The 26,386-nt window shown below is 39.4% G+C and overlaps 2 protein-coding genes and 1 long non-coding RNA gene across 4 annotated transcripts in view; 2 read left to right on the forward strand and 1 right to left on the reverse strand.

Moving 5' to 3' along the window:
• Positions 1-271: 271 nt before the first annotated feature.
• Positions 272-8,347, forward strand: LOC118171580. The gene is made up of 3 exons (XR_004753261.1): positions 272-627; positions 724-802; positions 7,838-8,347. It is a non-coding gene; the product is annotated as an uncharacterized LOC118171580 (long non-coding RNA).
• A 480-nt stretch (positions 8,348-8,827) lies between these two features.
• LOC118157807 (translation initiation factor IF-2-like) lies at positions 8,828-11,643 on the reverse strand. Its single transcript, XM_035312291.1, has 3 exons — positions 11,493-11,643; positions 10,971-11,400; positions 8,828-9,128 (listed from the first exon to the last, which is right to left on the reverse strand). The coding sequence occupies exons 1-3, from the start codon at positions 11,641-11,643 to the stop codon at positions 9,050-9,052; spliced, it is 660 nt and encodes a 219-aa protein (XP_035168182.1). The 3' UTR covers positions 8,828-9,049.
• The window catches only part of SYT1 (synaptotagmin 1), a 354,238-nt gene continuing 339,223 nt past the window's right edge, over positions 11,372-26,386 (forward strand). For both annotated transcript variants that reach the window (XM_035334753.1, XM_035334770.1), the window contains exon 1: positions 11,372-11,613. The gene's annotated coding sequence lies outside the window, so the exon portion shown is untranslated. The remainder of the gene's footprint in view (positions 11,614-26,386) is intronic.

Genomic DNA, 26,386 nt, shown 5'->3' on the forward strand with positions numbered 1-26,386 from the left:
CTGAAATCATGGTGGGAACAGAGATAAAGGCTTATGCAGAATAAACACCAGAAACATATAGATGCCAATGCAAAACAGTTTTGCTAAATATGTTCTAGTGATATAATATGACTGACATTTTAATAACAAAACATCTGTTAGTGTATAAGCAGGATGTTATATGGTTCTAGCCCAACCTAGCAGCTCCTGACAGCTGCTGAGAGAGGCTTCATGCAAATCAGTTTTTAAAACTGAATCTTTTCTGATTGGTATTCATGTTATATCCATTACAACAGATACTGCTTGAGGCACGCACAGCCCTGATGTGACTGTGATTTCTGAGCCTCTTACCCAATACATTGGGTGATGGAGTGGGGTCGGGCTTGCTTTCTCAAACCCAGAAGCAGCATTACCTGGAGCCCTGCCTATACCCCACAATTCCAACCTCAACATGACTAGATGCTGTAGCACAGATGGCTACAGCATGGAAACCTGAATCTAGTGTCTTTAGCGTCCTCTTCCACCTCCCTACCATCTTGCATTTCCAATGATGTGTCACTGGTGATCTGCTATTTTCAGATCAACTATCTTTCTTAAATTATTCAGAGACTGAGCATCAACAAGAGCACTGCGGATCTCAATTCTTAGGTAAATCTGAAATTATGTAAAAGTGTTGCTCTGTGTCCCACTGAATCCCACTGTGTCCCACCTTTCTCTAACCATGTCTCTGTGTTTGGAACACAGGTTCTAGCTCTTAGTTTTAACAGCAAACTGGTTTTGCCAAGAAAACAGCCAACCTGAATCCTTGAGACGTGAAAACAAGGTAAGCATTTTTAGAAACTTACAGCTTTTTTTCTTCCATAAGCAGTGTTTTTGTGCTTATCATTTGAACTTCTTTGGACTTGAAGAAAGAGTGGTAAATTGACTTTAAAGCAAACTATAATAACACAAACATAACATTTATTCTATTTTTAATATAAACATTGTTTTAAAGCTGAATGATGCATCAACAGGAAACTGTCAAGGGAATACCAAAAAAAAAAAAAAAATGAAACCAATTTCTAGAAAGGAATCTGTGATTCAGCAACTTCTGAGTAGGCATCTATGTTGACATTAAATTAGGCTGCTAGATCGGCATGTTCAAGTGAAGAGCCAATATTCTTGGGGTCAATGTGATCAAGATAATATGTAAAGAAACAGAAGCCAATTAAGGCATTTAACTAAAAGGGATGAATCTGAGAAGTTAGGATAGTCAAAGATCAAACTAGTTTTACAGTCGTAAATTAGTTCTAATTGGAAAAGTACAGAGTCTATTAAACCAGCCGAGGGTCCATTAAAATACCCAAATGGAAAACAATATGGGTATTGTTCCAAAACTGTCAGTCATCTTGTAAGCAATGGATTTTTGAGGAGTTTAGTAATGGAAAATTTTGGTTAAATAATGCAAGCTGTATAGAGTGAATCATATACAGGAAGTCTAGTTCAAATGCTATTTAAATATTACATGCAGTGTTAGGGAAGGAAAAATGGAGGAAGAAGCAAAATGATGATGTTAAATACAAACAAAACATGGAAATGAAATGATAGTAATACAAAGTAATCTCTCAGCCAAATGCATCTCACACTATGAAGAACAAAGGCCAGAAAATACATGAAGTATAAAGATACCTTCATTTACATGATAGTACCCACATCTACATAACAAATAAACAAATCTACAAAAATCCCCAGATGGGATCAATTATGAAGAATTGAAAAAAGAACTGATCATAAGCAGTGTCAGACTTGTGATTATCTGGGCTCTTTCACCAAGAGCACAATTTTATAAATTCTAAATCACAAATGTCCCAGATTCCTGTCATATCTGCAGAGAGATCTTGGTACACCATTATCAGTACAGTCACATGTCAGAGCAATTTATTATATGATTCAAATCAGAATACACATCTGGAAAATTTCCCAGAAGTCTACAGCAGAAGATTCTGACTCTCCTACTTTAGGACTATAACATTATACAGTGCATTAGAGGCTGAAGGCACAGAGCAACAGAAGTTTAATTACTGTTCCTGTGTGGAACATTATAAATATTATGGCAGAGATATAGAAGTCAAGATAAGAAACCAAAATGGAAAAAAATACTGATGAGAAAATCACCTTAGAAATGACATCCTGAGGCAGAGGATATTGACAATGAATAGTAATAATAGTCAACCTCAGGTAGAGCTGATGGCTCCGGCAAGAGCTGCAGAGATTCTGTTTTTGATGATATTAGTCACTTTTCTGTGGCTTATTACGAGAATTCTAATTCAGTCAACCCTTCAACTCTGTCTCAAGTGGTATGATCTGAAGACAAAGATTACTCTGTTTTACTTCCTTTCATGGAAGAATGCATTTGATTAAAAAAAGGGGGGATGGGGGGGAAGAACAAATATACATAACTTTCTGGGAGAAATAGGAACTATAGAAGGAACTGTTACTGAAATTATATTAAAAACATAGTTCTAGAAAGTGAAAGACTGTTGCATATTTTAAGGTTGCTTCAGGGTATTCCAGCAACCCCTTGATGTTAAAAAGAATAATATTGGAAAGAGCCTTTTTCATCTTCTTCCAGACAGCACAAAAGCCCTTCCAATTCCAAAACAATCTTCAAATTCACAGTATGTTCTCATGCCATTAGAAGAGTCTCTTCATTGCTATACTAGCTTTACTACTGCTATACTAGCTTTACTACATTGTTTACCTTAGTGTATTTATTCTACTTTATAGACAATTTTATTTTTACTAAACATACTATTTTTATTTTACTTTTATATTACTTTTGTATTTTATTTTTTTCTACTGCTCTACTAGCTTAACTGCCACAATACTAGCTTAACTACTGCTATAGTAGAGGTACGCATACTAGAAAGAAGAATACTTTATTGTAAAGAATATAGGTACCATCCTCCCATTTCAGTATGAATCTGTGCATGACAGCTTGGAAAGGAAGTTTCCAATGTATGATGAGAAGGTAGACAGAAAAAAAAAAAAAAAAAAAAAAAGGAAGAAGAAATGCTGCAATATCTACTCCAAGGTTGAATTATTTGAATGAACATGTAAAGCATGAGTATAAATATAGATCTGTAACAAGTTATCCATCTATATATGCTTTTGCAGAGGTGATTCATGGACTAATTCTGTACTACTGTTGCAGAGGAGGGATACGAAGATGATTAGAGGACTGGAGCACCTGTCATACAAAGACAGGCTGCAAGAGCTGGGCCTGTTTAGCCTAGAAAAGAGAAGACTGAGGGGACACCTCAACAGTGTGTATAAATATCTGAGGAGAGGGTGTCAAGAGGATGGAGCCAGTCTCTTTTCAGTTGTGCCCAGAAACAGGACGAGAGGCAACGGGCACAAACTGCAGCACAGGAGGTTCCGTCTGAATATGAGGGGGCATTTCTTTACTGCGAGGGTGACAGAGCTCTGGCACAGGTTGCCCAGAGAAGCTGTGGAGTCTCCTTCTCTGGAGATATTCAAAACCCACATGGATGCCATCCTGCATGTGTTCCAGGTGATCCTGCTTGGAAGGGGGGTTGGATTAGATGATCTTCAGAGGTCCCTTCCAACCTCAGCCATTCTGTGATTCTGTGATTCTTCACAATTAACCATCCCTAGAGGGTTGGTACTGTTTTCCAGGGCTGCTTTGCTGACAGCAGCAGGAGACTGTCCAACTCCAAACAAAGGTGAATCTATTGCCATTGTGGCTTCTGTAATCTATTTCAGCTCAGCCTGCAGAGTAGAGTGTGTCACAGTAAACAAGACATTAGATTGTAATTAAACTGACAATTAAACTGTAAATAACTTCAGCAAATAATCTTTTTTACTCAAAGAAAACAGCCAAGGTTTTTTTAGGAGAAGTGACTCCAAGAAAAATTAAACAAGTTCTGTTTAAATTCTAGTACAAGGGAAGGCAAGCTAATATAAATCTTTTTCAAAAAAGTCAAATGTGGATTTTTTTATGAAACAAAAAACAAAAAAATGGCATGACCATTTTCCTTTCAAAAAATCAGTCTGGTCAGAAAAAAAGCTTAATGACTTTCAACAGGAAAGCAAAAGTGAAGAGTTAGTTAAAAATAAATGAACAAACAAACACCTCAGCATTGAACAGGCCTTATGTAATTTCAGAGGAATGACTGTTGTTCTAATAAATCCCTGAGGTTATTCTGCAGATATCTTTGTATTTATGAAGGTATAATAATTATAATTCCTTTCTGTGATTATGGTCAGGAAAGTGGGGGTCATAGATTCAAACAGAAAGAAGAAAGTTAAGGCAAAAGGGAGTCCACTCGAAGTCTCAGAATAACTTAATCTAGGCTGTCATCTTCAGAAAGAACATTTTAATTTAGACTTCCAACATCAAAGATCATATGAAATCACAATTTCTTTGAAAATCCGCACTTAAGGGCAAGAAGATACTGGTCAAAATCCTTTAACTAATTAGTACCAAACATTCCTCTGGGCTGAACTTTTCCCTATGATCAAATTACAGAGTTTAAGCTAGAAAGCTCTTAGTCTGATCTCACTGTGGGCAAGAATGAGCTTCTAGTGAGGAGGATCTTTACCATCTCTGTCCTAAATTGCTTTTAGTCTACTTTTATTCTTATTTACTTATTTATTTATTTATTTATTTTTTCTAACCGTTAAGTAACATTCCCGACTAGTTACATCTCTTAAAGTACAAAGAAGAATTAAAAACAAAACAATAGGTTAGTCAGTTTTCCAGCAGGGAGCAACACATTGTCGTTCTTCATCATCAGTCATAATTCTGCTTTTACCTCCAACCCTAAAAGAAAGAAACGCTGCAGAAATGGGTTCAATGTCTCAGGTGAAGAGAACAATTATGATTGTACAGATCATTTCACATTTAGGATTACCAATGTCACCACAAAATATATTCTCAGGTGAACAGGCAGGACAGAGAAGGAAAAGTAGAGGACTGGTAACTAAAAAGGTCAAAAGCAAAAAGCTAGGAAGGTGACAAGGGATTCTCATTTATGGATTTATGTGCACCCGAGGAAGGCGGTACTGCCCCAGACTAAGAACTACTGAGTAAGGAAGAAACTATGTCCCCAGTGTGCTATTGAAGTCTGCGTTCCCTTAAAACTTCACATTTAAACTCAGGGCTTGAATTAAAATTATTCATTGCTACATTAACTTCTTTGGGTCTCTAAGATAGCTTGATTTATAGAAGATAGCAGTTGTGGAAACTGTGCTTTTAAAACAGAAAATCTACTAGAAATTTATACCTGCGTAACTGTGAGGAGAATTAGTTTTAGTGGGTAGGTTTTTTATTTTCTGCACCTAAGTTTTATTTAAAGGCAGAAAAAAAAAAAAAGAAAAAAAAAAGAAAAGACATATTGTAATGATTAAAAAATCAGGTTTGACTTGGATAAATAACTGTCAGGATTTGCAGAAGTGACACTACCACTGACCTTAACATCTTAACAACACAATTACAGTCAAAGAGCTCTATTCCCTTCTTCTGCTCATCCGATTTGAAGGCTACGGAAAAGCTATGTGGGAAACAAATCAAGCATTTTGGTTTGCTAACAAAATGGCGCTGACAGATAGAATTGTCAGAGGTAACTAGTTTACTGTATTGCATTTAGGCTAAAACATAGCTATGAAGAAACTGAAATTAAAAATTCTTCTCTCCTAATTATATTAATGACATATAATTTCCAGTTCATTTATCCATGTGTTTTGCAAGCTTTTATAAAGAACAGTACTATAAACATTAGAATTGTAAAGCGACTGCATTTCTGTAAGGGAAATATATACACTTTTTTAAAAAGGACATAAAATATTATGAAATGGTGACTGCTGAAAAAAATATCCTGACACTTTTATGGTTTGGTATCTAAAATATAAATAATAGGATAATTTCACTGTGCCTTTGAATTAAATGACCGTGTGAGGAAAATACAAACAAACTCATTTGAGAATGTATTTATCAGAGTACTGATATTCAGAAGTACTTCTTGAAATTTAAAATATATTAACTAGTTTTGTACCCTAGTAACTCTATCCCATATTTTTTTTTTTTCTCTTCACATTAATGTTTTTGCCTACTCTGAATAGCTAGTGTAGAACTTGTCATGCTCCATGGCTAGGCTAGCTTTTTGGTGTATCTTTGCTATACATCTGCTGCACGATGAAGGTTTTGTGGAGATCTCAAATTAGAGACATCAAGTTCAGGAAGCCTGAGGTGATAAGGTTTTACTTACAATTCAATGGTATATTCCAATATGTATATTCATCTTTGCTCTCAGGGTGTTGTGAACATTAAGCATATTTTGCACTTACACAGGCAAATCATTTGAGGCTCTCAGAACTGAAATAACGTCATCTCTGTTCTGTACTGGAGACCACAGAATGACAGGAATGTCTCATATATATTGTGGCAAACTGAAAAGACCAAGTTTAACTCTTGACCCTCTCCACAGAGGTAACAATGACTGCCATTACAAAGAATCCCCGAGTGGCTGAGGCTGGCAGGGCCCTCTGGAGCCCACCAGGCCCGAGCCCTGCCCAAGCAGGGCCACCCAGAGCAGGCTGCCCAGGGCCATGTCCAGGTGGCTTTTGAAGACCTCTACCTCTCTGGGCAGCTTATTCCAGTGCTCTGTCATGTGCACAGTAAAGAATTGTTTCTTGATGTTCAGATGGAACCTCTTGTGTTTCATTTTGTGACCATTGCGCCTTGTCCTGGCACTGGGCACCACTGAGAAGAGCCCAGCTCTGTCCTCTCTGCGCCCTCCCTTTGAGTATTTATAGACATTGGAAAGAAAGCCCTGAGCCTCCTCTTCTTCAGGTTGAAAACACAGTTCTTCCTTGTGCTTTGTGAAGGTCAGCTCCTCAAAATTAAATCAGAAATCACATTTCCCATTCTTTTTATTACAGTCATCCATACGATGCATGTGGTCACCAGTGATTAGAAATTTCACACTGGGGAAGCCATAATACTTACCACCATCGGGTAAAATTGGAGATTAATAATAGCTGGACACTCTGGAAGCCACAGCTTAGTAGTTATTCATTTTATAGAGTAGACTGTGCCTGAAGGGAAAACTAGGACTTCAGTCCTCTTCATCCTACCCGCACTGAAAATACTGTTTTTCTGGAGTACCACTCTGAATACCACTTGGGAGAAAACTGATTTTAAAAGTGAAGAAGAAGATTAGGGAAACTTAGTTGGCAACCCAAAACTGAATCCCTGAACAAGGGGCACCATCTACAGGGGAACAGACTGACACTGACTCAGATCTGTCCTTGCATTACACAGATGACATCTGCGCAAAACACATGCAAGTTGGTTTGACTTCCCTTGAATACTCCTTCATAAAAGAGTATTTCCATCTTCATTTATACCACTGCAATGTCCAGAAGCCCTAGGCAGAAAGCAGGAGCTCTCTGTATTAGCTGATATATAAGTGCAGATCAAAAAAGACCATCTCTGCCTAAACAACTTAGAAGCAGCAGATATGTGCAGATCAAACACAAGGAAACAATGAAATCAAAATGACACATTGAGATAAATAGTCAGTGGACTAACAAATTATTTGATTTTACCCTTTGAATTTTTGGTATGATAAAAAAACAACAACACTTTTATCTACTCCCTCTATCCAACTCACAGTCTCACACATTGCTCCAAAATTCATCTTCAAAATATACTTTATATGACACATTTGCTTTTGTTAGTAGTGTACAGCCATGAAGTTACTCTAGTATTTACTTGTTTTACTGAAGGTTAATTCTCACATTTGGGACTTAGCTTTCTCACTTTGTTTTCATGTTTCATGTTCTCCTAATGCAGACTTAGCTTCCTGACTAAGAATGTGCATTCTAAATATGTCATCATCACTTAGTATGTACTGTGGAAACTTCACTGAACTCAGTGGGATGACAGTGCCCTAACGTGGGATTCCAAGTTTTTAATTTTCAGCTGTACATGCCAGCCCTTGGATTCATAATAAACTGGGAATAAAAACAATAAAGATTGGGTGTTCCATTTGCTAAGATGAGAAGTTTCAGACACCTGTGCTTGAACTCATGCAATCAGAGAACTTCTGTTTAAATGCTGACCCATTCCCCTAAGCAAAAGCTAATTCCTTTGTCTTCAGATGTACAAACTAGTCTTAAAATGAAAAACTTTAGAAAATGCCAAACTGAGGGAAAAATAGGAATAAAATTGCATGACAATGAAGAAAAAAGTAAAAGCATCTTTCAGTTAAAAATAGGTACCTGTGATCTTGGGCAACACAAGGCTGGTGAATAACTTCGTCATGATGACACAATTCAATCAGTGTTAGTTTACAGTTCTAAATTCTGCCTGATAAGTAAATTAAATGCTATCAATATCACTGACTCATTCACCTTCTGCTGATTTGCCCTCATGATTTGCCTGACTCCCCACCTTGTACATCTAATCGTGGCAGTGGTGATACTTGGTCACACAATGGCTGATGTACAAAAGACCAATGGCAGCTTGGGCCCAAAGCCAGAGCCCTGATTGCTCTTTTTGATATGCTACAACTGCTGTTGCTCCTTAATTTGACTCACTTCAGTGACCATCATTCTAGTACCTGCTCTTTATATGCCATAAAAATTGCCAGGACAGGCCTGAGAATACTTCAGTTTCATTGGCTCTGGCCCAGGCTTCTTCCCTGTTTATGGAGCAAACGGGAGTCTTTTACTTTCAAAACCTAGCTTTTATGGCTCATATTGCTTTCTAATCTTGAGGTTTTATTTTGAAGCCATAGTATATAGAGAATGAAAAATAAAAATGGCAAAGGCAAACACTGCACCATTTCTGCTCTTGCTTTTTTATTCAGATGCTTCCCAGATGCTCCTGTACCTCTGGCTCAGTCAAAGTCTAAATTAAAAACAAGGAATATGAAGGATGGATCAGAGTCAGGTTCTTAATTTGTACTTATCATGGTTCCTGATGAATCTTCTAAATTGTAGACACTACTTAATATTCTCTTTTGATGCACATTAAAAAAAAAAAAAGGAATAGGACTCAGTTTTAGAACATCATTTCTTCTCTCACTGCATATTTCTTCCATTTTCTCATGACAGGACACCTTCTTCTTCCCTGAATACAACTGTGAAAGACACAACAATAATAAATACAACGAGCTGTGTTTTGTGAGTTAGTATTTAGCACTCGGCTACCACTCCCAGTGCTCATCAAACATTTCCAAGCTCTTCTAGAATGTCCTTGCCCATTCAGGACACGTACATCATCCCTCAAGTTCCACAGCCTCCTTCGGTTAAATTAAAGACCACGACTCAACAGTAACTGTCTATTTCCTTGAGGATGCAGTAGTGAAATAAAACTGGTTTGCAGGACTGGAGACCTCTTTCTGCATGAAAAAGCTTTGGGGCCTGACAGGAACCAAAGCCAGTGTGTGTGCTAGAAGGAATGAAACTTTTGCAGCAATTTCTCCAGTGCAAATTATCAAGCTCAGAAAAGATGAGGTGCAATATCTCTCACAACCTGCCAGCCCCTACCAAATTTGTCGTTTAAAAAATAATATATATACGTATATGTATATGTATGTGTGTAGCAGATTAATTGTGTATGCTCGGTGACAGACAGAGAGCAAAAAAGAGGCTCTTCGGGGCTACACTCTTCTATACACTCTTCAGGGCTACTGCTACATAGCATTTCTGTTCCTTACTGTCTGTGCACTATGAAAAAGTCATCGGGCTTAAACAATGTTTTTTGTCTTTGCTCAAATGCAAAGACAGGGTATGAAGTATCATGCCTTGCAAACACCAGACTCCCTCAGACATCTGGCTGTGTGGCTGTTAGGAGCACAGTATCAAGTCCATATAGTTATTACAAGTCCATATAGTTATTAGCATTGAAATTTTTATTTTTTTATTTCTTTTTTAACTGAACAGATAAATGATCCCAGAGAAAACAGTCATTAAGATCTGCAGTACTGGGAGAGAGAAGGAGTCATCTTTTTTAAAATGTACAGGGTGATCTGGGCACAGGTGACTGTATGTCTGTATGCGCAGGTTAAATTATATTGGCTCCTCCTTTAGGTAGCTCAGCAGGAGCTGTTACTCGCTTTCCTTTCCTGTCTTCTCTCTCACGACCAAATGTGCCCATACAAGAGTCATAACATGACTAACAGACCTAAGAGCATGTCCAACACTGATGGGATCAGAAAATGTGTATGTGAACCAAGCTGGCAAAGGGCTGCGATTTTCAGAGGCAAATGCCACCACAAAAGTATGGCTGGGGAATGGCAGCGTGATGATGTTTTGTGGAAGCCACAGTTAAATCACTCACTTCTGAGACGTGCCTGGGAGCTTCTCGACTTTTTCTGGTACCTGCTAATAATGGCATGCAGAAGGGGCTCCTCTGTTTGCCAGGATTTCCTGTTCATCAGATTAAACTATAACTTAGATGACTGTCAGTCTCATGTGTGCTAGGGGCAGCCAACTACGTGGTCGTCGGAAACATCGCCTCCTGCTCAAGTTTTCTGCAAAGAAATGTAATTCAGCAACATGCCACACCATTGTGCATCGAGTCTGGGCTAGAACCTGCATCTTGGGTACCCATCAGTAAAGGTTATGGGAATCTCTTGCCTAAATACCACCCTATTATTTTTACAGTCTTGCAATAGAGATTACGATTTCCTCCCGTGACACTGAGGTGCAGATGCAGCAATAACAAAGAACTTTAGCCCTCCGTGCTTCTAAAAGCCAAACTTACATCTAAATCTATTCCCATTTCCCTCTGGAGCCCGGGCAGCTCCTTACGTTGTATTAAACACCAGATAAATAGGACAGATCTAATTAAAAGTAGAAGGAGCGCGCTCCCCTTAATTGAACGTGTCACGGTTACGTTTCGCGGCCCGGCGTTAATCAAAGCTGCGGCTCGGCGGCGACGACCCCCGGGAATCGAGTTACCCGCTGCGGGCCCTTACCTGCGGGCGATGCGGGCTGCTCCGGGGCGAGCCCAGCACCGGGGGGTCGCCACCGCCACCACCACCGCCTCCGCCTCCGCTTCCCGCAGCGGTGCGCGGGGCCGCGCGGGGCCGCGCACGGAACGGGGTGCGCGCGGGGATGCCCTCGGCGCTCGGCCCCGCCCGACGGGGCGGCCGGGGACCGCGCGGCCGCGGGATGGGCGAGGCCGGCGCGGCGGCTCCACCCATGCTGGGCGCCGCGCGATTGGCCGGCGGCTCCGTTCTCCCCGCCCCCCAGCCAATGAGGGCGGCGGGCCGGGGGTGATGGGCTGCCTCTCGCGGGAGGGATTCCTGGAGACGCTGCAGTGTGGCGGCGCTCCCGGCGCCGCGCAGCCCCCGGGCCGCCTCCGCCTCGCCTCGCCCTGCCCGCCGGCGCCCACCGCCGCCCGAACTTAACGCCCGGCGCGCCGCCTGCCCGCCGGGGGCTAGGGACGGGGAGGGGAGAAGGGAAGAAGGGAAGGGAGAAGGGGGGTGTCAGCCTACCTTGCGCGGGGGCGCACCGCTCCGCGCCGCTCCGCGCACCGGGAGGGGCCGGGGCTGAGCGCGGCCCCGCCGCGGGGGGAGCGCTGAAGGACGCGCCGGCGGCGCCCGCCCCGGTTGCCAGGTAAGGCAGCGCCCCGAGGCTGCCCGCCATCGGGGGGGGGGGGGGGGGGGGGGGGGGGGCGCACGCTGCGGGGGGCGGGGAGCGGCTGGCACAGCGGGGGCGCCCCCCTCGCCCCCTTCTCCCACCCCCTCCGTCTCCATTCTCTCGTCCTCCCCCCGCTCCGGCAGCGGGCGCGGCGCTCGCCGCCCTCCCGGCGCTGCCCGGGTCCGGAGGTGGCGGGGAGGCGGCCCCGGGGCGGGTTGGGGATCCCCCGGCCGTGCCCTGCCCGCGGCCGGGCGCTGTGCCGCTGTCCGGCAGCGGCGGGGCGCGGCCGGGAGGGGCGGCGGGGGCACGGCGGGTGCCAGCGCTCGGCCCCACCTTCCCCCCTCCCTCTCGTAGGGCAGCCCCTAACCATTGGCGTTACAATTAAAAAAAAAAAAAAAAAAAAAAAATCTCTATTACTTCGCTGTGAAGCCGATTCTTTTTCTTTCCGTGCGATTTCATCTGGGGTTTCTCGGACGTTGTTGCCCTCCCATTCTGTGTGCTGCCCGCCTTGTTCTGGTTTCTGGGGTATTGTGCCCTGCTTTGTATGCTCACCCGCTCTGGGCACGGCATCAGCGCTCCGTTTAAAAGTTAATTTGGCTTATCAAACTCTTCGAGGTGGAGTAGTGAGGAAGTGGTGAAGAATGTTAATGTTTCTTTTGTTTCGAGGCTTCTGAAATAAAGATATCAAATGCCTATCGGCTTCTAGTAGTCCGCATAGTAAGTAAATTAAATGTAGTCATTGGAATGAGCCTTTATGGCACTTTCAACAATCTGTAATTCAATCATCTCTGATACAAGCTGCCTTTTGCTATTATTCATCAGACCCAGCTGAGTGATTTCTGTCAGATGGGAAGTGGTAGAGAGAAATCTCTAGGTAAATGTAACTGAAAAGCTTTGCAAGTGGAGTCCTAAATGAGCACAGAAAAGCACTTGGCCACAATCTGGAGACAGATGTTAGCATCCAAATAAATCATTTCTTCTGATTGTCAGGGGGATGTCAAGTCTCATTTTCCTTATTTAGTAGCCATTTGCAAGTGAAGAACAGGGAGCTCTGTGTTTATGACCTTGTAAACCCGATGCAGAATGCTGTAATTCAATAGTATTTCACTCTGAAATACTATTTTCCGTACAAAGGTCAGTACGGTAATTCTAGACACACATACATGTTGTAGACCACAGCAAGGCTACTGGATCAGCAACGGCAGTATTGATCCTCTGAGCGCTATGTAATGTGCCATCCGTGTTTGGCGTTAATCTATTGCGTGCTGTTTGAACTGCTTTGTTGTCTGAGAGAGTTCTTTCGTCCTGAGAAACAGCAGACAATAGTTGGAGACCCAAGAGGAGACTCCTTTCCCTGGTGGGTAGGTATCTAGAGTTAGAGGAACAGTTGTAGGAATGACCCTGAAAAGGGGGGAGCTTTTGGGCACAAGGACAAGTGGGTAGCAAACTAATTTTTGCTTTGAGTGAATGAATTGATATCTCCTGCCATGCTTAAATAAACCTGCTCAGAGAAAGTGTAAGGGAATTCCATGTGTGCCTAGAATAGTATTTTCTTGTCACTTGTTTGTTTCTTGGAAACAAATGACCTGATTTGATGTCTTCAGAGACAAATGTGTGTGTTTGTGTGTGTATATATATGTATTTTTCTTCTTACAAGCTTTTTCGGGATTGTAGTTCCATTAGTAGTGTCCGAGGGGAATATACTTTAATATGATCTATTACTGAGCTTCTGGTATAGTTGCTCAAAATTTGCATGCATGCAATTCATAAATTGAGAACTACATAGCTTAAAAACATAGTGTAGGCAGCTTGAGTGAGAAGAGATAATTTAAAAAAGAACCACAGGGCAGAAGATAATGACATACTGTAGGAAATAATCATACTCCTGCACTTGCAAAAGCATGAAATGTTCCAGTGTAGCCATTTCATACAAGACCAATTTTCCCTCACATTAAGAGTGCCTAAGTGAGCCTTATTAATGTTTGATGCAAAAGATGCTAAATCCATTTTAAGGATTGATACTGGAATTTAAAGAGGTAGCTCACAGACTAGCAGTGCAGTTCTAACACTTCCACAGAACAAATGTGGAAAACAATCACTCGCCATGTATGCCATAGCCGTGCAAATGGCATACAGCTTTCCTTGTGACAATGACACTCTAGAAGACCTTTCAGAACTACAGATTTAAAACAGTATTTGGTTTAACAATCTGAAACTTTCCCTTACCTCAATCATAACTTGAATCAGATGTAAGAATCCAGAAAATGTTCAGCTTTGGTTAGCATAGTAGCTTAGAAGGTGTAAGATAAAAGAAAGGTTCTGTTTGTCAGAAACCTAGGGGGAAAAAAAAAAAAAAATCTATACTTTTCCAGCTGGCGTTGAGAGACCGGAAACATAAAATCAATTTTTATGGTCTTTTGGCAGGGTTTGCTGTTATACGTGAAAAAAGTAGTAGCAGCTAAGGGTCTTGGCAGAAGTTTTTAAGCCACTCAGCTGTCCAGAACTCTGCTAATTGATGTTTCCTCACATGAAAGCAAAGCTCTTGTTTAGCATATTGCAGGCTTTTCTTGTCCGTTCAGCAGTCTGATCACAAGTTTACATTGAAATACTTTTAAAAATGTATTTACATGAGTTTAAATGCATATATGATTTCTTACTGGGAAGGAAGTTCCAAATTAAGAGTGTGTGCAACCTTGTATTACCTGCTGTGGAAGAGACATCGAAGTTTGCAATACAATTGAAAAGAAAAAGAAAATTTTCTCTGCATGCTCCAGAATAGAAGCATGGAGTTACTACGCATGGATACAAGGATCTCCTTCCCTCTGCTGGTGATGCCCATAAAAATGTGCTGTTTCACAAAGAAATACTTGGTCATTTGATTTACTTTGATTCTCTATAGAACGCTTGTCTTAAACACTACTCTGTATCGAGGAAGAAGCTTAATTAGAAATACACATAAGGGAAGCTTGTTAGCCAACTATGAATTTGTGTTTACCACTGACATTTACTAAAGATACTTGAGGTTAAAATAAAAGCATTTGCCAGACTGAATAAACAAAGCATTATGTTAACAAATATTTTCAGGATCTTTATGTACAAATGTTGTCTTTGCTAGAGGAGCTTTACTCCTTCCTAATACACCGTTAAGAGGAGGGATTAGGAAATGCTGGTTATACTGCTGTATCTTTTGCAAAAATACCAGATACCAAAGCAGGTGGATTAGAAGCAGGACAACTGGAAACAGCTCTTCATGATTTCTTTTGGTGAGAGGGTAAGAGGAAATCTATGTCAGGAAGTACAGGAACAGACAGAGTGGCTTGTACAAGCAGTGTGTGGAAAAAGTTTTCTGGCTTAAATAAACTAAGCAAAAAACAATATTTTTTTTGAGACATAATGCAAAAGCAAGAGATTAGCTGTAATAAAACAATTCCCTTAGTACTTTTATTTTCTTATTGTTACTAGTCTGAAGGCATTTTCCTGGAATTGCAGGCACTGAACACTTCATCTCCATTGTAGGAGTGATGCTGCCATCTTTTAGATTCTGAGAGAGCTGCCAGTTCAAGATGTCACTTTCTTTTCTAGTCATCCCTAAAGATGCTCGGAAGATATGTCAGAACACAAAGTAAATCCAGAATGCCTCCTGTTTAGCATAATTAGCTAATAAGCTACTAATACTGTTATTTAAAAATGGTAGACCACAGAAATACAAAAAAAGTGTTAACAGAAATTTTCCAAACTGGTTGGATTTCATTAACTCTGGATAATTATAGTAATATAATAATCCTATACAATAAAAGTTTATTTAGAAGTAGCTAAAACCAATGTGTTTATTTAATTATGCTGTCTACATTTATCAGCTATTATTCAGGATTTATAGTAGTACCCTAATATAATTGTTTTAATAATATAGACAAGGTTACGGTGTCTAGATAGTACAGTGCCTCGGATACATGAGAATACATGCCTCAAAGCTGGTCAGTGATTTAATGAAGCTGATTATAAATCTGTTTGTGAGTTCTGCTTCATACCCTTTATCTGAATGGCATTGGCTTCCTACGTGTAGCTGAAAATCAGTGTAGCTGTTGCAATATGGCAAAGCTGGTAAAAATCACCCAATATAGCTTTGAGACATAAGATTGCTAGCAAGCTGCCTCATCTTCTTGTATTTGAGTAGCCTTGTGGATATGGCAATTAATAATTGGAGTGTTTTTGCGGAAGGCACTGTGGAAATAAAGACCCATGTAAGAAGGTTTACCTTGTTCAGGATGCTCACTAACAGTGATAAAATTTCTAGATACACACGTGCACATACACAATTGGCAGGTGGATATTAAACCTAGCTCTTCTTATTTTGAAAACTTAATAACTGCTTGCTACATGCAATTTTTATTTTTTTATTCTCTTCTAGATTTATGGAGAGTATTTCTTTATGGAGAGTATTTCTTTACAGTTGATCTATTTCTACTTGATTTCTATCATCAAATCTTAAAATTGAAGTCTTAGAAGCTGGTGTGACAGTTACAGTTGGAGTGTTACTTTGTTTTAAAAATAACACAAAAAAAAAATTCTACTTTTATTTTTTCAACATTTTTTTTTTAATGTAGTAACGTGAAGAAATCACAGAGTGAGATGGTGTCATTATGAACCAGTGTCACAGAAGGCACAGTCTATTGGCAGGTAGCTGAAGGCTAAAGATTGATAGCATAATACATCCAAATCTACATTGTTTGAAGGAAAATGTTTTCATTTATATGTACGAAACAAATGTATGTTGTTGAAATTGTCAGCTTTTTTGTTTTGACTTTAATAAGGCATGTGATTTAGCTTAATGTGGTGTTCTGATAGTAAGATATAATACTGTAGAAGAGCAACATTGTCCATGTGAATGAATTAATTTTTATTTTAACTTCATCAATTGCAGAAAAAATAGTAGGAAACATTGTCTCCATTATGCCAACTCTATTCATTACCTTTAACAAAGATCAGGAATAAAATACATATTCATGAGAATAAAATTGGCACAAAAAAAGTAATAAAGTTGGAGCAAGTGTTATTATAGACTGTCTTCAATTGTTTTTTCATCCTACTACATCTAAATGTGTATTTTTAACAAACTGAAGTGTACTATTTTGCCTACTTCAAGTTTTTTTTTTTTTTTTCTTAAACCCTATCTCCCAAAGCAGTGACTCTAAAAAGACTTAGGGATTACATTGAGGGAACATCATCAGTCATTGTCACTAAAGAGCAGAGAAGCTGTGTGTGGTAATAAGCACTGAACTGTTTAGGGTAGAAAAGATGCCCAGCTTCAAAGGAGATGCTGGACAACTAGACAATTAGTTTATAGAAGAGACTCAGGAGTAGGGTGTCTTTGAGGTAGGCTAAAAATGCTTCTTGATGAAACTTGAAAGAGCTTAGTATTCTCTTTGGAAAACTGTATATAACAAGAGCTTCCTTGATTCCTGCACAGTGAAAATACTGTTATTAATAGTACTACAATACGTTACAGAGCAGCCTGGGTGGGTCTGCAAGCTTGAAGAGTTCCGACTAGAAGGTATCAGTTTACCTATTAGAATAGTAAGCATATGGACCAGTTTACTGAGGATATGACACTTTCTGCTCGAAGTCCCTAAATCGGTATTTCATCTCTTTTTACCTACATCAAGTACAAGTTCTAGTTTTGATATGGAAGTTGCTGGATATTTTTTATTTGTATTAATCTGTGAGAACAGACCAGATAATCATCTGGCCTTATAATTGCTGACCTATTGAACTTGCTGCCATTAACTCCTCTTGAATGTCTTGGATGAGATTTATTTTTTTGTGAAAGGTGTTGTGACATGTTATTCCTGTAGTGTGAAGAGATTTGGTCTGAAATTCTCTTAAGCTGCCCTTTTATTTTATAATCCTATTTTGTCCTACCTTACTGACAAGACATTTTGGTGTATCTATCTACCTGGTATTAATCTTTGAGACCTGATTTAAAGCTCATGGAAATAAATTGAAAGAACAGTAACTTATAAAATCATATGTTGTATTTATAATAGGTTTCTGTTTAAAAGGATATTGTTCCTCCCACATTTGAAAGAATAACAAGCAATATCCTGTATCTCATCAGTTTGGCCTGGGCCTGTGTAAATGTACGTTTCTTGGTTTGCAGATGCCCAATAGAAGGGTTCTTCCAAATCTGTTCTGGAGCTAGCCTTGCATGTAGCAATACTTGGGCATGGTATCTGAGTTGGGGAACTTTTGCATCCTGCACAGTACCTTGTACTAGGATGACTTTGTATCACCTAGAGTCTTCTGTGTCTTCTTTCCACCTGTCAAGCTATGGGTGTTTAATTGTTGGTATTGATAGCACAACTGGTGCCCCTTCTAAGAAGGATACAGTCTTACCAAAGTGGAAAGTGAGGTATCTTTGAGTGTCCTCCCATTGAATTGCTAAAGATATGTCCTTACATAATCCAGGCAAGGATGGGATACAAATGCGTACTTGACCAGAAATGGAACAAAGTGTTGACTCTTCAGGATTTTGTAGAAATTCTACGATTTCTGCATCCTGAAGTTAGTGTGCTTCTTTTTTTTTTTTTTTATAAAAGATGACATATTTTGATTAAAGATAAATTTGTTAAACTGTTGCATTTGATAAGCCAATCTGGGAGTTATTAATATCTCCTCAGATAAAGTCTGCTTTTTTCTGTAGTTTTCCTTTTTGTCATAGCTGTTTTTTCCTATATTAATAACAAGAAGATATCTTGCATTTGTTCTTCAAATTAGGTTTTATTGCATTAAGGTTTCTTAGCTTATTCATCTGCTACTTAGAGCAGAAAAACAACAGGAGAATGTTCGTGTGACCTTGACAGAGGTCAATTTGTTTCACGTTCTGCTGTAGCTAGGTAAGGCCTTCAGCACTTTTATCTTGTAAATTTGTTTCAATCCTACACAATAGGATTGAAGGGTATTTTTCTATATTAATGTGTATGAGTACTCCTTTACTGAGAAAGTGGTAAAACTGAAAACTTAAGTAAAGTCATCTGGGACAAAAATGCCTGAAGTCATAGGCTATAGGCTTTTTTTTGTCATTTTCCAAATATATGTCCACTTTTGATAGTAACTTGGACTTACTTCAATATTTGATATGCAAATATTGGCTTTACAAGTTGTACACTGGCTAATAATTGTGAGCTGTTTACTCTAGAATAAATTCTTCATAAATATTGATTAAAGTTCTGTGTGGTTATAGGTGAACAAGGCATAGAACTTGCTATGAAAATCATTGTTCTAGAATAATAATAGTTCTAACGATTCTCAGTGTCAAGCAGGTAAAACACAACTTTGAACTGAGTGCCGTTTACCCATATAGTTTCAACTGGCTTTCAAAGCAGCAACGAGCCAAATGTTCACTAAAGGTGGTGAATCAGACTTCTGCAGATATGGTAAAGACTGTCTACACTGTCAGTTACTGGAGAATTCATACATATCCCTAAAGGTAAAACTTACTTCTGCTTCCCCAGATAACTTAGGTCAGATGGAAATCCCATCAATGGGGTTCTGAGATAGTAGTACTGCATACAGATGAAAGAAAAAAGTAATCAGCACAGTTTTAATGGGACTTGTCAATTTTCCTCTAGTTATGGCTTTGGAACTTCTATCTAGCATGAAAATGATACTGGAATATTTAATTTGCTTTGGGTTGAAATTTGTCTCTTAGGAATGGTTTGGCTGTTCAACTACTCTTATCTTAAAACAACTGTAGTGTTCAACAGTATTCAATGATTTCACAGAATAAAGCTAGATTTGCTGGAAGAAGTCATCACCTGGTATCTTTTAGTCAGTGGTGTTACTGCTTTCTGCCACACACAGTTCAGACTTCTGTGATGAAGAAAAGTAATTAATATGGGGGTGGGAAAGGGATGGGTTAAGAAGAACAAACTCTTAGCATCATTTTTAGTGTGCTAGCTTCAGAAATTTTAAGTAGGTGAAACTGCGAAGTTGAAAGGATATATTGCAAAGCTGGACAGAAGACCATTGGTGGAAGTAGTGAGTATCAAGCCTTGTCAAAGATGTATTTGGTTTATTATAGTGAACAGATTATTCAGGGTACTTTTCCCTTCCATTAGGTCAAATACTGAATATTTTATGGGCCCTTTTAGGATAAATGACTAAAGGACTTTTATATGAAAAGGACTTTTCTTATGTAAAAGGACTTTTGAATAGCGAAGGAATTATGCTAATGAAGCAACATAAACACCTTTAAACAGTGAGGGGAAAAATGGCTGAACTATAGCCATAGTGCTAGTTAGATATTTAAGATAGTTGCTTCAATCAGGCTTAGAATTTATTTGAAATAATTATTTTTAAGTACAAAGTTTGAGAGGTGTATTTGTAAATTTACAACTGTTATTGTTTATCTCATGCCCTAGTGTTGCAAAAAAAAGTAGGGGAATACACAAACTATTCTGTTCTTTAAGGCCACCAGTAAGTCCATTGATTGTGATGAGTCAGGTTTGTTTAAGTTTAAAATTATTGCTTCATTATCCCTTGGTGGATGAGTTCGCTGTGTGTACGTGAAACCATAACAGGACTGGGAGGAACTAGATAGAGGTAATGTTGGCTTATAGTGAAGTGTGAGAATGGAGGGGCTGTATGTTGTTCAAGGACTGTCAAAATTCTGTACGTGTTGGTGCTGAGATGATGATTCTCTGGTTTGAATCACTGCATACCAGAGATGTAACCAAGGTCAGCTCGTTAGTCTCAGCAAGACTAGTAGTATACAACAAGAGCCAGTGTCTTGCAGATATGCATTTGAAGTATGCACGAGAGCTATCAATTACAGTAAATGCACATTGTTTCTTTTCCCCCCTTGATAAGGTGTACGGATCTAGCCTACAGTGGACACACTGAAATTTTGTTTCCTGCCACAAAGCAAGCAACGGCTTCAGGCCACATTGCTTTTTCCATTGGATTTGCCTTAATGTTGTACATCCAATTCTGGCTGGCTTAGACCGGTATTCTTGTTAATGCATTTCTCAGTAAATCATATTTCCTTTCATTAGATGAGTTGAATTACGTCTCAGAAACTTGTGTATATATATACTTTTTTTTTTTCAAAACACTTACATATGAGTTGGAAGGTTGCATAAAAAGTCACTTACTGTCACCATCACTTAAAATAGCTATTTAGGCTTTTAAACCTATTCTGGTTTCGCAGGCTACTTGCTTGCGTCAACACGTAGGAAATATCAAAAGTGGCACTTTAGTTTTTCTGGCAAACATTTTACTGTATAGTAGGCAGGCTTTTTTATGGAACAAAGAGAAAGAGCAAGGGCTGATGGAGGATGTAGAGAGGCGAGCAGTTAACACTGAATTCAAAATATGGGTCATAACCAGTGACAGCTGTTTCATCAAGTGTTGTTCCGTGTGTGAGAAGCAGTGTTTGCTTTGCAGTCTCTTTAGAACAGGGCCTGACATACCTTGTAATGTGTTTATACTGTGTCTAACATAATAGAATCCCGAGCTTTGACTGAGGATGTGGCCTGTTGTGCAAAACAAATAATAATTAGCCCAAATGTTGAAAAAGTGACATTATTTAAGGCACCTAGAGATCAATAAACAATTCATTGCTGTAAACGTATTGACCATCTCCTTGAAAGGAGATTTTAATTTTGTGTCACAGAAATTTCATACATGAAAAAGTGAACAGGTCTGTTAAGCATTCTGTTAGATATAATTTATGTTTTGCTGGTCATTGAGGCTGTTCTGTTTGTGCTGGGGGACTTGGACACTCAGTTTACAGTTCCAATTTGAGACCAGACTGAGTTATTCTTTACAACCTCTTTCGTCCTGATATAACTTATGCATCTATTAATTTTAAATGGGGGAAGGGGAGAGAGTTCCCCAGTAATGTGATTTGCCACTTCCCAGCTGAAAACTGGGGTAAACTGTTTGGCTTGCTCATAAAGAAAGCTGTTTTTATGCATAATGCCATGTTCACAACTGAGATTTGAATTACTTGCAGGAGGGATGGTACAAAGGGGCTGGATTTTAGCTTTGTGTGGCCAGGAGGGAATTTATCTGGCTTAAAGCAGATAAACTAGTTCCAACTCCAGTAATACTTAAGAGGCTAGCTACTTCATGCCAGAAAACAATTTCTAAAGGTTTCTGTGATAGGGGAATTAGCAGAGTTCTGCTACATCAGCTTCCCCGGTACAACAGCCAGTTCCTCTCTCTGGAGATTGGTGTAATTGTTGGAGTCTTCTGACTCCCCTTTCAATCAGGAGTTGGTACAGGAGGAGAAACTCTTCACAGTCTGATATGTGATATTGTAAATGGGTGAAACAAATTGAAAGACAAGACTTTACCTTGTCTGTCTTAAAGATAGAGCCAAACTGTTACCAAGAGTTCAAGTAGAGATCTTTGGGTTAGCTTTTCCTGAATAAATACAAGTCTGTGTGCAACAGATAAATTGGCTGCTATGTAATATAAACAAAGCAACTAAGTAGCACGAGGTAGGCTTCATATGAGTTGTATTGATGTGGTGAAACATAAATCCCATTTGACAGATGGGGATCAATGGCAGAGGGAGATTAAGGATAGGATTCATCTCATTTAACTTTAAATACCTTCAGAAGGTGATTCATTTGACCTAAGTTGGGCTGTGAGATAGACTGCTCTGGAGGTATCTGTTCCTTCCCAGTGACTGTAAAAAGAGTCTGAGATCACTAGATGAGACTTAATCAGCTAATTTTTAGATGCCTAACATGGGCCATTTAAATCCTAAATTGTGTCTACGGCCTTACTGAGTAGCATAGGGCAAGGCTGAAAACTGAACCCAGGTTTTATGAATTTAAATTAATAGCACTAATTGCAGTAGCATCTTTTCTGTGAAGAGAGTTAGATCATTTAAAACTAGTAAGACATATTGAATACCAAAAATTGCATTCAACAGTTGCAAATAAAAATAAGTAATTGGACCCAAAAGGGGGGTATATATGAAAGTAAATTAAAATCTGGTTCAATTTCTTTATTTTGCTCAGTCTAGTATGTGATTTGTGAGAATCAAAACCAAAAATCAGTAGTTTTATGCAAGACTCTAGGTTTAAAAAGAATATTCAGAGCTAAACTTGCGTGTTTTGCTATATATAATAGCAGATCAGTCTTCAGAATCTGCAGAGATGTCAGGAAAGAACAGGCTTTATATCCACAAGTAGCATTTTTAATAGTCATTAAAACTTTCCTGTGGGGACCATAGGAAGATAGACATCTTGTCAGTGACACCATAAAGGTCTGCTGTGTTGGGGGGCGGGGGGAGAATATTCTACTAATAGTTATCGGAGCTAAAGTTGGTCTTGACCAGTCTGCTCTGATAATTGGGACTGCGTGAAAGGAGACTCCTTACATTCCTATGCATTGTAACAATTGCAAGATTGTGTTTCCTGAGACCTGCATGTTAAAACCATCAAAGAGTGTTACCTCCTTTGCTAGGCTTTGGATCTTGCTTGAAGTGTGCAGATCTGTACAAATGGGAGTGATGTAAATAATCAAACTTGGCAAAGTAAGGGGAGACTTGTATTGTCTCTCCTCTGATCAGAAAAGCTCTCGGGAGAGAAGAAAAGCAGCAGTTCAGACATTGCTACGGTGTGGGTTTGCCCCCCCCCCCCCCCCTTCTCAGAGCTGCATTAAGTTTTGCATCTGAATCAGATGCAGTGCTTTTGGGGGTTAGCTTGGTTCCTTCTTGTTTGCCTTCCCACCTGTTTACCGTTATGTACTTTAAGGCTGTGGTTTGTCATGGTTTTCGACTGAAATTAATTTTTCTGAGCTGTAGTGCAGAATCTGTGCAAATAGACTTCTGTAACTTGTACATAGAAATCTAATCAGATGATCCTCGTAATATATGACCCCCTTAAAATCATGGCATCACATCTCTTTGCATGGGAATATACTGTGATGTTAAAGCTTCAGGGTGTAAAGTATTTGTTTCAATAAAGTGCTATAAGGAAAAAAAACAGAACAGGAAAAACTGTACTATATTAAGATAAAACAGACATTGGCAATGCAGGGAATAAAATAGGATGTATATTTTAAGCTTATACAATCTTTTCCTCTAGAGAATTCAAAAATGGCTATTACTTTCACAGTACAGTTTATAGTAAGAACTGTATTTTCACATAATGTCTAAAGCATTAAATTGGAATGGTCTAGAAAGAAAAATACAATACTCCAAAAAATTATATCACAGCAAAATGGTTGCCTTGCTGATATCTTCGGTCACCAGAATTTCTTGTTCATTTCTATCCTCCTTTGAGTTAGCAACTAAATATGATGTTTTCATAGCTAAATGAACCTTTATAAGCTAGACAACAACTATATATGAGTAACAGAACAGTAGATCTAAAATTTGTGATGCTGTCAGACTAGAACTGTTTTCTTTACAAATATGGATATTATTAATCTGCATTTTCTCCCTGCCCTACTTTCCCCCCTACACGTTGATATTCACCCACGTGAAAGGAGACAATTATACTTTGACCATTGTATAAATAATGCAGAAGTTGTCAGTAGCAGAGGAAAATTTGTTAGAAACCTAGGGTAGTGAGTAGGGGAAAAAAAGCACCTTTTAATGAGGGCAATAATCTTTGTTTTTATATCACTTCATGTTAAAAAGGTATGTATGTTTTAACCTATTAGCAGTTTCTAATCCTTCACCTAAGGACTGGCTGTAATAAGTTCCCAGTTCAGTCTTCCATTAGTATATTTTGTTCTGCAGTATTTTTTCCAGCTGTCTTTCCCAGTGCCTCCTGAGAGCAGGCACTGGTGTCTCCCTGGGCTGGGAGCAGGAGTGGAGCCTGAGATGGAGGAATACCCTGGGATTGCAGCAAGGCTCACCAAAAATGTCCATCTCTTTCCCCTGGGTCTGTGAAAAGCACTTGGAACATGCAGTGCAACCTGGAGTTAGGCTACCTTGAAAGTAATGTGATCAGGCTCATTATAGGTAGACTCCTGAAGCTGGGGAGCATCTGGGCCAGCTCTTAGTAGCTGTTGCAGGTATGCCAGGGTCTAGGCACTTGCTGGAGTTGCCATGACGTTGGCCTAGCTAAGTAGCATGTTATTAGGGTAGCTAATTGCCAGCTGACTGTTCTGGGGGAAGGCCAAAATCTGATCTCAGATAACGTACAGAATTTAACGTCTAATTTCCCTCCTCTAACTGCTGTTTCTCTTGAGTATTGTTCAGAGAGAGACTTTGTGGCCTTCAACTTAGTTGCATGTCATCCACCATGCCAAGGGTCGCACCAGCCTCACAGTGATCTCCAGTGAAATTTGCTGGACTATGTGCCTGCTCTGTCTGTGATGCCTCTTACTAGGTCACAGAATCAGATTAACAATGTACTAGCCCTTGCCTCACGTTGTTGACTTGGTTTTCAAATGATGATGCTCTAAATGTAGTCATTAAAAGGATTGTAAAGGGAGATAAAAATTGCATCTTCACTGAGGCTTAAAACAGGAGTAATAAGGAGATAAGCAAGTATCTCCTTTTTTTTTTTGATCAGGGAGCTCAATTTTTCCTCGTTATCTTTACTCTTTCATGACTGAGCTGCTTGTTTCCAGATGGTGGCTATATGTGTGAGGACTGGGATGTGCATTGGACAGTTTGTGCAGCAGCATGCATCTCCTCAAGCAGAGCCTGAGGCTGCTGCACCGAGTGCCTCTTCTGCGGCTATCAGCTCTGGTGCTTTCATTTCCCACCCCACAGCCACTGCAGCATCATCCTTCTGTGGGAGGAAGGATTATTATTATTATTATTATTATTATTATTATTATTTTCTTTGAAAACCCAAATGTTGTTCTTGGATTGCTTTTACCTATGGCATTGTTAGGGTTTGAATTGACTGGACACTTCCCCACATCTTCAGTTATACCTTGTCTTTTTTCTCTCATACTGTTTTAAAAACTGAGTGGGAGAGGAATAAAAATTATCACAGATAGGGTGATGAGCTCTGATTAGAAGACAAACAGACACATAGCATGTAGCGTACTGGAAAGGCTAAAGATCTGCTATTTACGTAGTCAAAAAATAACTATTGTTAATATAATAGGCAAGGTGATTAGGTATCACCCTATTGACCAGGGTGGCTTATCACAGTGATTCAGGGGGTTTAATCAGCAGTCCTTTGGTGATTAAAGTCTGAATTTCTGAGTGGTGCTGTTCTGCTCTCCTGGAAAGCACAGTGGTGGCTGATGGGCAAACACTGAAGTCCATGTGGTAATGCACTGATCCTGTACTGTGCATTGTGCTTGTCACTCTCTGAGCCTCTGGAAATCCCTTTGAAGTTAAAATAAACTGTACTAGTGAGTGTCTTTTTTTTTTTTTCAAAAAAAAAAAAGAAAAAGCTTTTTGAAATGGAAGCATGAGATACTGCTATCACATGGCTATAGTGTGTAGACTTATTTTCCAGGATCTCTTAGCAGCGAAAACCTTTCACCATATGTAATTATTTTCATAAGAAAAACATGGCATATCTGAGCTGGGAATCTCTTCAGACAACATGTTTTTGATATGTCTGCTTGTAAAAAGTATACCAGGGATTGAGAATTTGATGAAGTATTTCAAATAGATTATGGAAAGGGCATTATTTTGTATTGTTTTCCAAACAAACTCTTTTAAGCTCATATTACACTTGAATAGATGCTTGCTGCTTTAGTCTAAGCAATTCTATTGAGCCCTTGTACTTTTTGTTATGGTTTATTAGCAAAT

This window comes from Oxyura jamaicensis, chromosome 1 (assembly GCF_011077185.1).
Source record: "Oxyura jamaicensis isolate SHBP4307 breed ruddy duck chromosome 1, BPBGC_Ojam_1.0, whole genome shotgun sequence".
Classification (NCBI taxonomy): domain Eukaryota; kingdom Metazoa; phylum Chordata; class Aves; order Anseriformes; family Anatidae; genus Oxyura; species Oxyura jamaicensis.

Excerpts from the sequence above, each read along its gene's own strand:
- LOC118157807 (XM_035312291.1), bottom strand. The coding sequence starts at position 11,643 with ATGGCGGGCAGCCTCGGGGCGCTGCCTTACCTGGCAACCGGGGCGGGC. Across the intron at positions 11,401-11,492 it reads GCGGTGCGCCCCCGCGCAAG|TTCGGGCGGCGGTGGGCGCC; the intron begins GTAGGCTGACAC and ends CCGGGCGTTAAG. Across the intron at positions 9,129-10,970 it reads GCAGCCCGCATCGCCCGCAG|TTGTATTCAGGGAAGAAGAA; the intron begins GTAAGGGCCCGC and ends TGTCTTTCACAG.